Source organism: Cricetulus griseus, chromosome 2, assembly GCF_003668045.3.
Source record: "Cricetulus griseus strain 17A/GY chromosome 2, alternate assembly CriGri-PICRH-1.0, whole genome shotgun sequence".
NCBI classification, from domain to species: domain Eukaryota; kingdom Metazoa; phylum Chordata; class Mammalia; order Rodentia; family Cricetidae; genus Cricetulus; species Cricetulus griseus.
The window spans coordinates 376,582,801-376,599,146 of NC_048595.1; the positions used below are offsets into that span (position 1 = coordinate 376,582,801).

Sequence of the window (16,346 nt, forward strand, 5' to 3'; positions counted from 1 at the left end):
GCCGCTGGCGGGGGCGGGGCAGAAACGCGCGGCTGAGGTCACTCGCCGAGCCTTAAAGGGGCGGCGTGCTGCGAAGCCCCAAAAGCGCATCTCGGGTCAGGAGGACGGCTCTGGCCTCTCACAACTCGCAAACGCACTAGGAGAGACCTAAGGCCCAGATTTCCGAGTGCTACCCACCACAGTCCTGGGATGCACAGACTGACCCGCTCTGACACAGTCCTGGGATGCACAGATTATGCCCTGGACACCCGCGGGCTGGCCAGCGCTTCAAGCTTTTTCTGCGCCTACGCTGAAGGTGAAAGGAAGTCTAGTAGTGGCCGTTTGCGACGTGTAGGGTGGGTGTGAGGCTATGGAGCGTACTTCCACGGAGCGTTTTGTGCAGTTATGCAAAATGAAACTGCAAAGCACCAAAAGAGGCTTTTTCTTTCCACTCCACCCAGCTACCGTGGGTCCTGCCTCATCTCGTTCCAGGCCGCCTAAGAAACCGAATTCTGCAAGTGTCATTCCAGCCCCCTACCTCATTTTGATTTGCGAGGTCCCCTCGTCTTACCCAGTTAACTGAAATGCGTAATAGGCAACCAAGTTTATTTTTATCTCCTGCTCCAACTGTCTACTGACGCCTCTTACTTAGAGGGCCCAACCGCCTCCTCTTCCACACCCGTTTCCTAACAGCATTCCCCCATCACTGCTTCCAGTCTCCAGGTCAGAAAGTCTGGAATCATCCTCGAATCTCCCACTATCCACTTGGGCAGGACATCCTGCCTCCCTAGACTCTGACCCCCTCCACCCCACCCCACTACAGCCATGTGATCCAGGCTCTGCCCAGGTATTGTGGACTAAGAGAGCTCGGATTTTCCAACCTTATCCTCTGCCAGTCTGTGTCAGTGTAATGTGGGAATCAGAGGGATTCCTTTAAAACCTAGGTCTAAGCAGGGCAATGGTGGCAAGCGGGGCAATGGTGGCATGCATGCCTTTAATTCCAGCTGAGGAACACTTGCTTAGCATTCATCAGACCCTGGGTTTGATTCGTTGCACCACAAAAATATAAATAAATAGATGATAGATAGATAGATAGAGATAGATAGATAGATCCCAAGTTAAACTATAGCACTTTGCTCAAAACCCTCCACTAGTTCCTCATTAAATTCCAATAGAAGCTGAGATCTTCAGATGCCTGCACAGGCCTTGATCTGGCATTCTCTTCTCCAGGAATGCCTGACCTTGCCTCCTCCTATCCCTGGGCACAGGCCTCTTGCTGTCCCTACAGTCAGGTGAAGGCACTCAGTTTCCAGGCCCTTGCACCTGCTGAGATTGCAGGTTCCCCAGACACACCTTCAAAGGCTTGCTCTGCTGGCTGCACTAGGAAAGCCAGGGAGGCAGAATTGTTCTACCAGAACAACCTACTAAGTATCTATCAGAATAAGATTGCTGAGCCCCTGACATGCACATTCAACACTTCACTGTGCCCTATTCTCCTAAGAACATCGTTTTTATTTTTTATCCTTCATCTTCTAGTTGAAGGTAAGTTCCAGAAAGACTGTTGCATTAACATTTTCTAGGGAGATATGGACAAACATCCAAGTAGGAGGGCGTCAGCTCACAACAGACCAACAATCCCACACGTCTCCCTCGATGACCCTGTGAGTTTATTGGACTTACTATGGCAGCATGAGTGAGGGGCTACTGACAGCTGTAACGTGTGACTCTCCGTCTGCTGCATGTGGTCTCTGGAGCCTTGGAGATTTAGGGGGTAGAAAATTAATGGAAGGGGGGGTAGTCCTATGAAGCTATGGGGAGGTCATTACCCATGCTGGATTGAGACCTTTAGGTGATGTGGCTTTTTTTTCCCCCATCACCCACCCATCTATCTATAAGCAACCCTTCACTCTGGCTCCTAAAAGCAGCTGTAATAAAATAGGTTCACCAACCTAGACTGGGAAGACTCATTTTTTTGTTCTGCAGTTGGTGTCTTACCTGGGACAAGAAGTTCACATCTCCCCAGGAAAAGTGAATGCAGCAAGGACAAAGATGTCTGACCTTTTGTTTCCTGACATAAACCAGTATCCAATACTGGGATTAAGGTGGCAGTTGTGAAGACAGCATCTGTAGCATGTGCAAATATAATAGCTGGGTCTGAAAGGGAAAACCCTGTGCAGGACGAAAGGTGCCTCAGGGGGTAACGAATGGTGTTTGACAACCTGAGTTTGACCCCTAGCACCTACATGATTGAAGGAGAAAACAAGCTCCTACAAATTGTCCTCTGATTTATATGCATACACAGTGATACAAACATACACACACAAACACTAAATAAATAAATAAATAAATAAAATTTTCAAAGAAAATAAAAAGCCACTGCCAGGCGGCGGTGGCGCGTGCCTTTAGTCCCAACACTTGGAAGGCAGAGGCAGGTGGATCTCTGTGAATTCGAGACCAGCCTAGTCTACAAGAGCTAGTTCCAGGACAGCCTTCAAAGCCACAGAGAAACCCTGTCTGGGTGGGAGGGAAGAAAGAAAGAAAGAAAGAAAGAAAGAAAGAAAGAAAGAAAGAAAGGAAAGAAGGAAGGAAGGAAAAAAGGAAAGAAGAAAAAAGAAAGGAAGGAAGAAAGAAAGAAAAGAAAGGAAGATGTCTTCCCAAACCAGGATTGAAATACCCTTTAGTTCACAACTCCTTTGTTCCCCTCCAGACTTGCTAACCCCTCTAGGGCAAAGTCCTTGCCCCCAGTTGTCACCATATCTACACCACTTACAAACCAGACTCACTTTGATAGCCCCTGGCCCCTTCCAGAGCTGTTGAGCTGAACCACATAGAAATCCATAATTTTAGTCCCTGCACCCCAGGAGTACTCATGACTCTCAACTTACAGAAGCCTTGTTGGCAGGGGCATTGGCAGGTGGTGAATATTTTAGGCAGGAATTGCCAAAAAAGGCCCACAAGACAGAGTGCCCCCCACACACACATTCAAAATTAAAATTAATTACACAATCTAAAAACATAGTCTCCCAACATGGTTAGTCTGGCCATGGAGGAAATTATTAGGAATAATATTATATGATAAAGGCTGGAAGAAGTTTGTGTGGCAACCAGGCTTGAACTCTATTTTTACAAAGTGTTGCAAAGGTTGACAGGAGTTGTAGCAGATAGGCTATCAAAGGAGCCTCCTAAGTAGCAGAGTTATGAGTAGTGATTTTTTTTAATTTTCCAAAATTTGTTTTCTAAAGCATGTAATATCTTCAAACTTAGCAAAGAGTTATTTCAAAAAATGATGTGTTGTCCCCATATGTGTTTTCTTCTCATTTTGCATCATAATTCATCTGAGGAGACAGAGGCCATCTGCAGAGTGGGGATGCAGGGTCAGTTTATCTCCATACCCTATCATGCCTGGCTCAGTAAACAGTCACAGATGAAAGGTCTACCCCACCAGGTGGTGGTGGTGCATGCCTTTAATCTCATCACTCAAGAGGCAGAGAGAGGTAGATCCCTGTGAGTTTGAGGCCAGCCTGGTCTACAGAGTGAGTTCTAGAACAGCCAACCAGGACTGTTTCATAGAGTAGCAGCCCTGTCTTCAAAAATTAAAAAAAAAAGTCTACCCCAATACTGGGAAGGAGACTGAAGCCCAATGTAAAGTTACCTCTCCTTCCAGTCCCCTCCTGGCTTCTGGTAGGGAAGTGTAGAAGGGAGAGCAGGAGCCTCTGGCATGCATGCTGAAGAAGGGCCCAGCTCACCCCCAGTCTCTGTTATCCTCCTGTTTCCAAATACACTGTAGGAGACCCAGTCAGGTGCCCAGAGGGTCAGTATGAGTAGCAGGCAGAAGTGCTTCCCAGCAGAATGGCCTTAGGAATATAGCTTTGTCCTCTGAGCCTCAGTTTCCCCACCTGCCGGTATTTTGCTGCTGTGTCCAGAGCAGTGACTCCTGAAACCCCCAATTCAAGCCCTGTCAGAATCAGACCTTCTGGTAGCAGCAGACTGGCATCTAATACAAAGTAAGCTAAACACAGAAGTGACTGGCTCACTTAAGTTCAAGGTGGAGGATTTGAGGATTCATACATGGTCAACAGGGTGCCTTGCTTTATTCCTTCTGTCTCTTGCTTGCTCCCCCACTGTGTGTGTGTGTGTGTGTGTGTGTGTGTGTGTGTGTGTGTGTGTGTGTGTGTGTGTGTGTGTGTGTGTGTTGGCTGCATTCCCAGTTGGCCTTTCACCCCACTGACTGAGAGTTCACCTCTTTCCCAAGAATTCCAGTATATCCCAGGGCTGCCTGATTGGCCCATCTTGTGATAATGGTATCATCTCTGAGCCAGTCATTGAAGAAAGGAAATGTCATGAGTGATGAGCTGGGCCTGGATGAAGATCCTGCCCTGAGAGACTGTAGGTGATTGTGTTCTTCTGAACCCAGGGTACTCAGGAGGGACAGGTGAGTACCTGAAGAACGTCAGTATTATAGCTGGAGGGAGAAGGAGCACCTGGGAAGAAACTGCCTTGGGGCAGGAGAGCAGATAAGGAAGTTGAGGTCACTCTCCTTGGGTCACCCAGAAAAGACCAGCCTGGTGGGACCGAAATGCAACCTTCCCTAGAGCAGAGACATAAGAAGTAGAGCAAAGCCACCAGGAGGGGGTGGTTCTCTGGAGGCCTGTAGCCTATACAATGGCCAAACCACCTGGCTTGGACTCCAGCTCTGCCTCTGACAGTAGGACAACCTTAGGCAAGTCCTTGAGACCCATGAAACCTGTTTCCTCGACTGTCCCAGAAGCCCCCTTTCAGGGCCAGGGCCAGTCTGGATAAATGAAATCATGCCTATGACACCAGCATTTGAGAAGTAGAGGCAGCAGGATCGGGAATTTAAATCCAGCTTTGGATACATAGCAAGTTCAAGGCTAGCCTCAGGTACAAGAGATACTGTCTCAGAAAACTGAAAAACAAAAATGAGGAAATCTGCGTGCAGCAGTTCACAGCTGTCTTCCAAACTCTTAGAGGTTGAAGCAGGACGACTGTCACAAGTTTGAAGCCAGCCTGGTCTACATGGTGAGTGCAGGCTACCCTGGTCTACAGAGTGAGACCCCGTCTCAAAAGAGAAGGGCTGGTGAGATGCCTCAGTAAGGAAAGGTGCTTGCTGCCCAAGCCTGGTACCCTGAGTTCAACCCTGAGAAACCACAGGGAAAAGGAGAGAACAGACTCCTGCAGGTTGTCCTTAGACACATGTGCACATGCAAGATAAATAAATATAATAAAATGCAGGGAAACAAAAGGAGGAGAGGAAGAGAGACAGCTAGGAAAGATAAGAGAAGGAAAGAATAGAGCTGTCTTAGCAAGAACTTGAGAGTTTAAGGTGAGCCTGGGCTGCAGAGTGAGTTTAAGGTTAGCCTGGGCAACATAATGGGATCCTATCTCAAATCAAAAAGTGAAAGAAAGGTTGGGACTATAATTTAGTGGTGGGGTTTTCACTTGCTTAGCATGCACAGGGTCTTAGGTTCAACCCCCAGTACAGAAAGAAAAGATAAGCGCTGGAGAGACAGATCAGTGGTTAAGAACACTTGCTCTCATAACAGACCGGAGTTCAGTTTCCAACATCCATGTCAGGCAGGTGGTGACCACCTATAACTCTAGTTCCAGAAACTCTGACATCCTCTTCTAGTCTACACACACACACCTGTGTGCATGAGACATACACAGACACACATACGCATAATTTTAAATAAATAATTTTTTAAAGATTTATTTATTTTTTTATGTATACAGTGTTCTGTCTTCGTGTATGCCTGCAGGCCAGAAGAGGGCCCCAGATCTCATTATAGATGGTTGTGAGCCACCAAGTGGTTGCTGGGAATCAAACTCAGGTCCTCTGGAAGAGCAGCCAGAGTTCTTACCCACTGAGCTATCTCTCCAGCCCCTAAATAAATCCTTTATAACAAAAGGAAAAATGTTATTCATAAAACACACACTGGTTATCTCATTTGTGTGAACTCTTGCATGATTTAAAATGTGTAGGCAGTTTCTTTCTTTAAGATACTTTATGAGCACACCTTTAATCCCAGAGCTCCAGAGGCAGAGGCAGGCAGATCTGTGTGAATTCAAAGTTAGTCTGGTTTGCACAGTGAGTTCTAGGCCAACCAGGGCTACACAGTGAGAATGCTGCTAAATAACTTAAGACAGACAGCTCCTCTTCACAATAAAGAATTATACTGGGACCAGGTGGTGATTGTGCACGCCTTTAGTCCCAGCCCTCGGGAGGCAGGGGCAGGTGGATCTCTGTGAGTTTGAGACCAGCCTGGTCTACAAGAGCTAGTTCCAGGACAACCTCCAAAGCCACAGAGAAACCCTGTCTCGAAAAACCAAAAAAAAAAAAAAAAATGGGTTCATTTCAAAGAGGACCCTAAGAGAGACACATATGGGAAAAAAGACAAGATCTCCTGAGTAAATTGTGAGCGGGGAGGGGGGGTGGGGGGGTTGAATAGAAGGGGAAAGAGGAGGAGCAAAGGGTAGTTGGGGGGAAATGTATAGCTCAATAAAAACAAGGTTAAAAAAAAAAGAAATGGGTTAATTTATATGTAGAGCTAGCCAGTAATAAGCCTAAGCCAGTGACCAAACAATTATAAGTAATATTAAGCCTCAGAATGATTATTTAATAAGTGGCGGTGGTGGTGCACACCTTTAATTCCAGCACTTGGGAGGCAGAGGCAGGCGGATCTCTGTGAATTTGAGGCCAGCCTGGTCTACAGAGTGAGTTCCAGGACAGTCAGAGCTACACAGAGAAACCCTGTCTCAAACAAAATAAACAAACAAAAATAAGTGGCTGCAAGGACCATTAGGCAGGAGAGAAACCAGTCCAGTGGGACTGGTAAGACAGAGAAAAGCTTCCAGCTACAATCGCCCAGCTGAAAAAAAAAATAGTTTTGAATCATTTTATGAATTACGTGTATTAATTGTATGCATGTGTCTCTGTGTGGGTATGTGTGGTTGCCACAGGGGTCTGATCCTCTGGAACTGTATAGTTATAGGCAGCTGCAAGCCGCCTTTTGTGAATGCTTGGACTGGAACTCAGAAGAGGACATCAGATCCCCTGGAGCTGGAGTCACAGATTCACAGAGCTTTGCTAGCTTAGCAAGCAACAGTGTCTACTATTTAGCAAATGAGAAATCGAGGCACAAGGACTCAGTGCCACTTGGCAAAAGCCATCCTGAGTGGCCCTGCACACAGTGAGCCTAATGGCTAATTGTGAAATGAATCTAGGATACTTTCCCACCACCTGAGGTGGTGACCAATCAGTAAGAGAAAACCCAGGCTACACTTCTTGTTGAAGTGGTGACATTTGGGACACAGATGGTCATTAGGAAGAACAAGGCTGCTTCTGGGGGAACTTCTAGGGATGTGTGAGTGAATCCGGGATGTGAGCCTATGTTAGAGACCCAAAGAATTCTGCTTTCTTTGCATCTCCCAGCTGCACCCAAACCTGTCCCTATAATGCTGGAGAGAGAGGTGAAGCCCTATACAAAAGCAGCCAACATCTACAGACATGCTAACGGAGTCAGGTCCAGGGTCCGACCTTTTACACAAGCCTAGGCTGCAGCTGTTGAGGTTGAGAAACACAGACAACCCTTAGGAAAGAAAGCAGATAGATAGCTCTTCCGCAGGAAGGGACTCAGAACCTGGGGGTGTGTCTCTCTAGAAAGTTTTAACTGAAGAGGGCAGCACTATCCTGCCAGCTGACAGGAGCCAGCAAGCTGAGTGCAAGCATTCATCTCTCCCTGCTTCCTGACTGTGGCCTCAGTGTGACCAACCTTTTCCTTCTTTAGGTTGTGTCTGGTATTTGTCACAACAGGGAGAAAAGCAACTAATACAGGAGAAGTCCCCCCTGTAGGCCAGGGTCATGCAAGGAGCTAAGCGGCTAGTCCTGGAGGCCTGGGTGTCCCAAGTCTAGAGTTGCCTCAAGTTGTGAAGTCTTCTGCCTGCCCAGGGTAAACCTGAATGATTTGACTTCAAAGGCAAGGGTGGGGCTCGACAGAATTATGGGTGCTTTGATGAGAAGCTCTTAGTATAATTACCTAAGAGCAGTTCTCCAAAGGGCAAGGAGGAGTCAGGCTGCTGCCTACAGGCACCATGGAAGGGGATTCCACTGAGGCCTCCTTAAAGGGACAGTGTTCCTCCCTACAGCCCCAGGGATGAATCTGTAACATCATCACAAACGCTGTTTGCTGAGCATGGCCAGCATGGCCAAAGTACAAAACTGGGATGGTGTCCCATCCCACCAGCCTGTGGCATATGGACACACAGCTGTGAGACCCTTTCATGAGAATAAAGGAGTCCTGAGGCTGGACAGAATGCTCAGTGGTTAAGGGTGCACTCTGCTCTTCCAGACCTGAGCTTGGTTCTCACTATCCTCTCCAGCTTCAGGGATCTGACACCTTCTTCTGTCCTCTGAGGGTACTTGCACACACATGTAAAATACGCTTACACACACACACACACACACACACACACATACACACATACACACACACACATACACACACACACATACACACACACACACACACACACATACACACACACACACACACACACACATACACACACACATACACACACACACACATACACACACACACACACATACACACACACACACACACACACACACACACACACGTACATCCACACATACATATATGTTTGTCTTGAGCCCTTACCAGGTTTTGACCTAGGAGGAATGATAGACTCAGCAAGTTGGTTTTGAATATATATGTTTTACTTCACACTTATATCAAAGTAACACACACAAGCATAAACAAACAATCCTAAGAACCACAGATAATAGGCTCATAGCAGGGGGTACCTCTCCTGCAGTGGCATGTTCAGCTCAGACTTCTATTCCTCTGAATTCAGGCGGTGGAGTCTCCTAAGGGTTTCAGCTCTCAGCTTGATGGGCTGGTTGTTTCAGGTTAGCGGAGGAGAGCTCCAGGACATAGAATCATGGTGTACCCTAAAATTTCCAGTTGTGAGCTGGTCCCATAGATAGCTTGCTAAATCTTGCTAATCACACTTTGCCACACACCACACATCCTCACTCTTATCTCCAATGGCTGGGCAGTGGGCCCACACTCCCTTTCTTTTAATCTTTCTCCAGCCAGGCCTTTGCCTGCCTGGTTGTAAACTTTTGTCTTAATCTCCCTTCAGCCAGGCCTTTGCCTGCCTGGTTACAGGCTCCTTACAATGTTTTTTTGTTTTGTTTTGTTTTGTTTTTGGTTTTTTTTTTTTTTTTTTTTTTTTTGGTTTTTCGAGACAGGGTTTCTCTGTGTAGCTTTGGAGCCTATCCTGGCACTCGCTCTGGAGACCAGGCTGGCCTCAAACTCACAGAGATTCGCCTGCCTCTGCCTTCTGAGTGCTGGAATTAAAGGTATCACTAAACAGCAAAAAAAAAAAAAAAAAAAAAAAAAAAAAAAAAATCTTTTAAAGGGCACTAAAAAAAAATCTGGTGAATGGAGACTTTTCTGCCAGCCTCAATGTTACTTGAAACCACTGACCACCACCTTTACTCCAGGCCCCTCCTGGATGCTCTGCTCCTTCGTCAGAACCCCACCCACCTCCTAGCTTTCTCTCTAGTCTCTCATATCCTCCAGAAATGTAGCCCTGGCAGCTCAAGCTTCCTTGCCTCCTGCCTAGGTGGTGACCATAAAAGCCTCCATAAAAGTCCTTCCTCTAGTCTCCCTGCCCACGACTGCCCTCAAATGAATATCCATCATGTCTGTTCCAACTCACACTGGAGCTGGTGACGAAGTCATGTGAGGGGGCACTGAGGTGCCAAGCAAAGGGGAGATGGCAGCATCCGAGGAGCTTGAATTCCCTTTATAGATGAGGAAGATAGGTCTCAAGGAAGATGTACTACCTGGAGATGGTCAGTCGTACCTGTGGTCTTAGCTAAGACAGGAGTGCTGTGCTTTAAAGGCTACCCTCAGATACAGAATGACTGGGGAGGCAGTGACAGGCGGGTCTCTGTGAGTTTGAGGCCAGCCTGGCCTACAGAGTGTTCAGGATGGCTAGGGAGGTTATACAGAGAAACTGTCTAACCAAAGAACCAAAAACAGACAAACAAAACAGAAAACAGAGAGACACTGTCTCAAAAAAAAAGAAAGAAAGAAAGAAAGAAAGAAAGAAAGAAAGAAAGAAAGGAAAAGAAAGGGAAGGGAAGGGAAGGGAAGGGAAGGGAAGGGAAGGGGAAAAGGGGGTTCCAGATCTAGATAGCTTGTTAATAGGAACACAGCTGCTCTTGCAGAAGACTGTATTTAGGTTCCCAGCACCCACATCAAGGGGCTCACACTGTCTGTAACTCAGCTCCAAGGGATCCAAGCTCTTTCTGGCCTCCATGGGCTCTTGCATGAACATGTGCATACAAACCAATATATACATTAGTTTGAGAAAGAGTTTGAAAAAAAGAATTTAAAGAGAAAAGGGCTTGTTGGAGATGGCTGTCAATAGTGCCTATTGCCAGAAGGTGAAGACCTGAGTTCTATGCCCATCACCCATTTTAAGCCAGCTCTGGCAGCGCACACCTATAATGCCAGGTCTGGGCAAGTGGGACAGGAGTGTCAGTCTAGCCACCCAGAGAGGTTGAGTTGAGTGACAGGCTCTTTGGGAAAATAGAGAGCAATAGAGGAAGACACTCAACATCAACCTCTGGCCTCCACGAGAGTTCATACATGCCTGCATGCTAACTGCTTGCACATTTCCTCTAATTTGTGGGTGTGCATACACACAACACACACACACACACTCACCACAACTACTATTTACACCCACACTCATTTGTTTTTTTTGTTTTTGTTTTTAAAGATGATCGGCTTGCAGATAGCAGGAAGTGGAAGAGTCTTCTGGGTTCAGGCCCACATCTGCATAAAGTGACCTCAGCCTCCTCAGCTGCTGTGATTGCCTAACTTCTCCCAAACCCCCTCACCCCCACCCCAAATGTCTAGTGAGATCAAACCTCTAGGCCTCCTTTTACTTGTTTCCCCTGCTGGGAACAATGCTCTCCCACTCAACAAACTTGCACTTGCCATTTCAAGGCCCAGGGCAAGCATCTTGGTTAAACATCTCCTTTGCACCATACATCTTCCCTTCTTCCTTGGGTGCTGCTTGACCTGGGGCCACTGATAGGATTCTCTTGATGGGGCAAGTCCTTCTGTGTATGTTTATCTTATTGGTTGTTGAATAAAGCACTGCTCAGCCAACGAGGCAGCAAGTTAGGCAGGACTAGGAGTCAAGAAGGATTCTGGGAAATACAGTAAAGTCTTGTGATCCAGGCAGGAAGTGACATAGGAGGCAGACTCAGAATATAAGCAGGGACAAGCAGGAAGTCATTCTCTTCCTCTTCCTCTCTCCTCTGGGAGCCGCCATGTGAGCTCGACAAGAGAGGACACATGCCACTGTCGTCCTCGATCAGGCAAGTCTTAATAGAGTAAGAAATCCTAGTCATTGGCCAGCAGCACTGCACCTAATATAAGTCTCTGTGTGTTATTTGGGACCCAAAAGTGTCAGGGTGGAATTCAGGCGGCTGGCAATAAGACTTATCGTTACATTCTCTATTTCTTTTTCTTTTTGGTTTTTCAAGACAGGGTTTGGAGCTTTGGAGCCTGTCTTGGAACTTGCTCTGCAGGCAAGGCTGGCCTGAAACTCAGAGATCTGCCTGTCTCTGTCTCCTTAGTGCTGGGATTAAAGGCATGGGCCACCACTGCCTAGTCCACTCACAGGATTCTCATGCTGTTGATAGAACCCAGGACCTCATATTCTGGGCAGGAGCTCTACCACTGAGTCACAGCGTGTTCTAATATGGGATCAACCACTTCCTCACCTGAGTCTTTCCCCTTGACAAGCATGTTCAGGTGCCTGGCTACAATAAAGGTTCAGAGATTGGGTTTGTGGAGCAGAAACTTGTTTAGTTGCATTGGTAGGCACCAAGGTAAACATCCACAAAATGGGGATTATGAGCACTAACTAGCCTTGCTGGGGTGTCATGGCTCAACACAGGTGAACTTAGCCTTGTATCCATTTACACTCATATTTAGTCCTGACAGTTCTTGGAAGTGGACATCAACAACCTCACCCTGTTCAAGAGGTATCTAAGATGGTGTCCAGGGTTACAGCGTGGGCCACCTGGTTCTCTGGAATTCCGCTCTGGGCACCCTGCTCCACCTCTGCTCAGCATACCTCTGAGCCCCACCTTTATGTTTGCTGCGTGAGTGGCAATGACTCACCAGGTGCCATGGCTGCCCTCAGTCTGAGGAAAACTTCCTGATGTTTGTTTATCCTGATTAATTAACTGTATAGCCGATGTGTCCTCTGACCTCAACTTAATATTACTTCCCTCCCATCAGCCACTGTTCCTTCCCTGGAACATCCACAGAAGAGTAAGTGACAAGGTTGGAGAAGAGCAGGGCCGGTTCTGTTGTAACTGTTTTAGGTTTTAGCTTTTGTGCTTTGATGAGACAGGGTCTCCTCATCTGCACTCCAGGCTCATACCATTGGGCACTTGTCACAACACACCTTGCTTTGATTATGGTTGTTGTTTAATAACGTGACTTTCATATATATAAACATTTCACCTCTAGATAAATTAAGCCAAATTAGGGGGTGGAGCACTAACTCATTAAAATTGATGAGACAGCCACACAATAGATGATTTCAAGTCATGTTTGAGCTCTGTTCTGACAACACACCCAAATACATCCTTAGAACAAGGAAATAGATTTTTAAATTATTTACTCTCTCTATATATTTATTTATCTTCAAGATCTCACTATGAAGTCCTGGCTATCCTGGAACTATGCAGACCAGGCTGGCCTCAACCTCAGAGATCTGCCTGCCTCTGCCTCCTGAGTGCCCCCTGAATGTACCACATGACAACAGATTACAATGGCCCTGGCCACAGCTGCCTCCGAAGTTAATGGTTTCCCTCCAATGTGCTGTCCCAAGCAGAAACCCCAAGAGCAAAGAGGTGGACAAAGGGTGGCCTACATCACTTTGTCCTTTTCTACTTTATTACTTCAAATTAACAACCACAATAAAGCTCAAAAAAGTCCAATATTTACACAGGAAAAAAGTACAAAATTCCCCCCAAAGTTCTTCAGTAATTTTTTTTTCAGTTTTTTAAATTACAAAGTAATAAAAAGTTTTGCTCTTTAATTAAAAAAAAAAGGGAAAAAGAGGTAAATAAATTAGGAAATACACACACCGAGAAAACAAACAAAAATAAAATAAAATTAAAAATCAGGTGTTAACCAGGAAGGGTAAATTCAACACTTAACCCTGACCCAGGGTCCTACTCAGAAGTCAGGCCTGGGAAGAGGGGTGACCACAGGTGACTGTCAGGACCAGGGAACTAAATGGTAAGTCAGAGCCGATGCCATCTGGGAACAGACTCTGTGAACTTGCCTAAGATCAGGTATGGAAGAAAGATGGGGTTGCCACACACTGGCATCTGGGGACAGGTGGTGGCAAGGACTCTATGCCCTGAGGGATGTGGAGGTCATTGTCCACCCCACCTTGACTTTAGGGGGACGAGAACAGAAACTTGGCCAGGAAGGATGGCAGGCCACCTGCTGCTCTGGAAAATACAAGTTTCTCTCTCTCTCTCTCTCTCTCTCTCTCTCTCTCTCTCTCTCTCTCTCTCTCTCTCTCTCTCTCACACACACACACACACACACACACACACACTCACACTCACACATGCACAAGGCATCATGGCCACCAGCTCACCGCCTCCTCAAGGTCTCTGCAGAGAGGTGACGGGAGGGGAGAAAGGGGGACCAGGATGCTTAGGGGAACTCTGGGAAAGCCCAACACCAAGCTGGCCACTGTCACTGCCAAGGGGCTGCAGTTGTGCGTGTCTCCTTGGATCCGAGGCTCACAAAATCTCATGGGACTTGTCTGTGACTGGCAAACCACTCCCTGATGCAAGCTCTTCAGGCACCTCCATCGGCTGCCCTGCATGTGGTGGGTGATGGTGGGAACAGGGGGCTGGAGTATGACCCAATGTCATTAGAGGAGTGTTGGCAGCCTTCATGTTGGGAGCAGTGGGCAAGGTGAGGGGACAGGGATCCTCAGTAATAAAGACAATCTTGTCTTTTTGCCATTGGAAAAGTAAATCAAAGAAACAAAATCCATTGTCGACTCTGTGCTGGGTTGTGTTTTTTTTTTCCTTTTTGTTCATTTGAGTGGTTGCTTCTTTCTTTCTGTCCTTTGTTTTATTTCATTAAGAAAATGCAGTGAAGACACTAGGAAAGGAAACAAAGACAACAGGTCAGAGGTCTGGCTGCCTTAGTCTACCCAGCCACCAGACCCCTTCCTTGTCCCACTTGGAGCCCAGAGTCTGGTTTCAGGCCCAGCACACAGTATTCCATCACCCCAAGAGGGGGAAAGCAAAGTGCTGCTCTGTCTTGGTGGGCTAAGCAGCCATCCCAGCCACCTCACAGCCAGAACAGACTAGTTGTCTGTAGGAGGCCAGAACAGACTAGTTGTCTGTAGGAGAATTTCTGCAATGTGACTTCTGTTTCAGGTAACTGCTGTGAAGCCAGACTCTTAGTGGGTGAGCCACTGCTTGATGACATCCTCTTTCTTCAGGAGGCCCAGTCAATATGTATCAGAAGAGCCTGTAGCCCCTTCACCCAAACCAGGCTAATGGGTATTTCACTACTTACTGCCTCCCAAGCCTCAGGCAGTCTAACCCTAACTCATCTTGGCCAGAGGGCCTTTCCTGGGTATAAAAGCACCAAGGCCCTTTCTACATTCTGGCCTCTTTATGGCTTTGCACAAATTAGCTTATACACCAACCAAAAAGCAAAATTACGCTAAAGCCTAGGAAGTCCACTTGTGGTTGGTCCCTTGGTCTCTCCTAGGAGCCACAAGGACAGAAGAACCAAGGGCAGGAAAAGGGTTTCCTAGAAGTTAGAGTATCCAGATTCAGGACTGTCTGTAAGAAGCCACAGCCTGGAAGGCAGGAAGGGGAGGCCCATGGTGCCACTCGCCACTTCCTCTACTCCATGTACCACTTGTTTCCCTCTCCCCCTAGTGACCCCAGAAGACACCAGCACTCACCTAAGCAAACACTGGTTGGTGGTGGCTCTCCTCATTTCCCGAGATGGTCAAATGGCACGCTTGTCTTCAAGAGGGGCCAGAGAGATAAAGGGGAAGAATCAGGTCAAGGACTTAAGCAGCTGGCTAAAGTGATTTCCCAAGTCTGCCCATCCCTACCTTGAGCCCCATCCATCACAGCACAGCATTCAATCTGAAGGCAGGCTGTATGATCTCAGGGGTCAGACCAGGCTGGCCTTGAACTCAGAGATCCACCTGCCTCTACCTCCCGAGTGCTGGGATTAAAGGTGTGTGCCACCACTGCCCAGGGCCCCTAGCTTTATAGCTGGAGTACTCCAGGTAGCAAAGGGACCACTGCAGGCCACACCCAAATGGGAGCCCAAAGGCTCAACCCTAGGTCTGGATCTACAGAGGCTCATCTCCCACAGGCAGGAGGGGTAGATCTACCTCTGCCAAGGCCTTTCCCCTACATTCTGAGTCTAAATGTGGCCATTAAATGGGGTCACCTGACAGGGCTCCCCCTTCCTCCCGCATCCCTTGCTGTGATGGGAACTACTGAGGGCTTCCTCATAGCAGGGAGTGCAACGACTTGTTTCTGAGGCCCCTGTCACCCACCAAACTGGATCCTGGCAGTGAGTGCTACTGCTTACTGGGTCAAGTTATTTCTCTGAGCCTCAGTTTCTCACTTTGCTCAAGGAAGTAGAGCCAATTAACTCTAGGGTGGTGAGAGTAAAGGGGGGAGAGGCACAAGGTAGACCAATACCAGGAAGAGCTAGACACTCTATGTCCTGGAGAGGCTCACCTGTGAGGCTGAAATCCGGGAGACCTCTTGCCGTCCAGTGAGGTCTGAGGAGGAGACATTGGCCGGTGCACCTCTGTGGAGGCGCATGCTCACCTTCCTCTCCCGGTCGGCCCGTGAGATCGCTCTGGGAGAAGTATTGCCTGGAGGGAGGGCAGCAGCCACCCTCAGTGTGGGAACAAGCAGTCCCCTAACCCTCCCTGGTCCCAGCCCGAGGCTCAAAGGACCCTACTGACCAGCTTGTTGGATGCGAGAGGCAGGGGTAGAAGCCACAGGCTCGGCTGCACTTCGGAGTCGATTGGCAGTAGCCCCCGTAGGTGGGCCAGGGGGCAGGGCTCTGGTCGCAGACCCCCGCAACTGCCCCATCCTCTCTTCCCGTTCGTGTTCTCGTCGCTCCCGGTCTACGTCCTCGGGATTCCGGGCTGCACCCTATAAGAACATGAGAGAAAATTCGAGTCAGCCCTGTGAGGAT

At 47.7% G+C, this 16,346-nt stretch overlaps 1 protein-coding gene across 5 annotated transcripts in view; it reads right to left on the reverse strand.

Moving 5' to 3' along the window:
- Positions 1-12,991: 12,991 nt before the first annotated feature.
- LOC100766643 (casein kinase I) overlaps positions 12,992-16,346 on the reverse strand; it is a 36,753-nt gene continuing 33,398 nt past the window's right edge. For 4 of the 5 annotated variants that reach the window (XM_027404006.2, XM_027404007.2, XM_027404005.2 and 1 more), the window contains 4 exons: positions 16,111-16,303; positions 15,878-16,017; positions 15,079-15,142; positions 12,992-14,258 (listed from right to left, as the gene is read on the reverse strand). In XM_027404006.2, coding sequence (XP_027259807.1) covers positions 15,126-15,142; positions 15,878-16,017; positions 16,111-16,303 — 350 coding nt within the window. In that variant the 3' untranslated portion in view covers positions 12,992-14,258; positions 15,079-15,125. The remainder of the gene's footprint in view (positions 14,259-15,078; positions 15,143-15,877; positions 16,018-16,110; positions 16,304-16,346) is intronic. The other variant, XM_027404008.2, reaches the window with a different exon arrangement.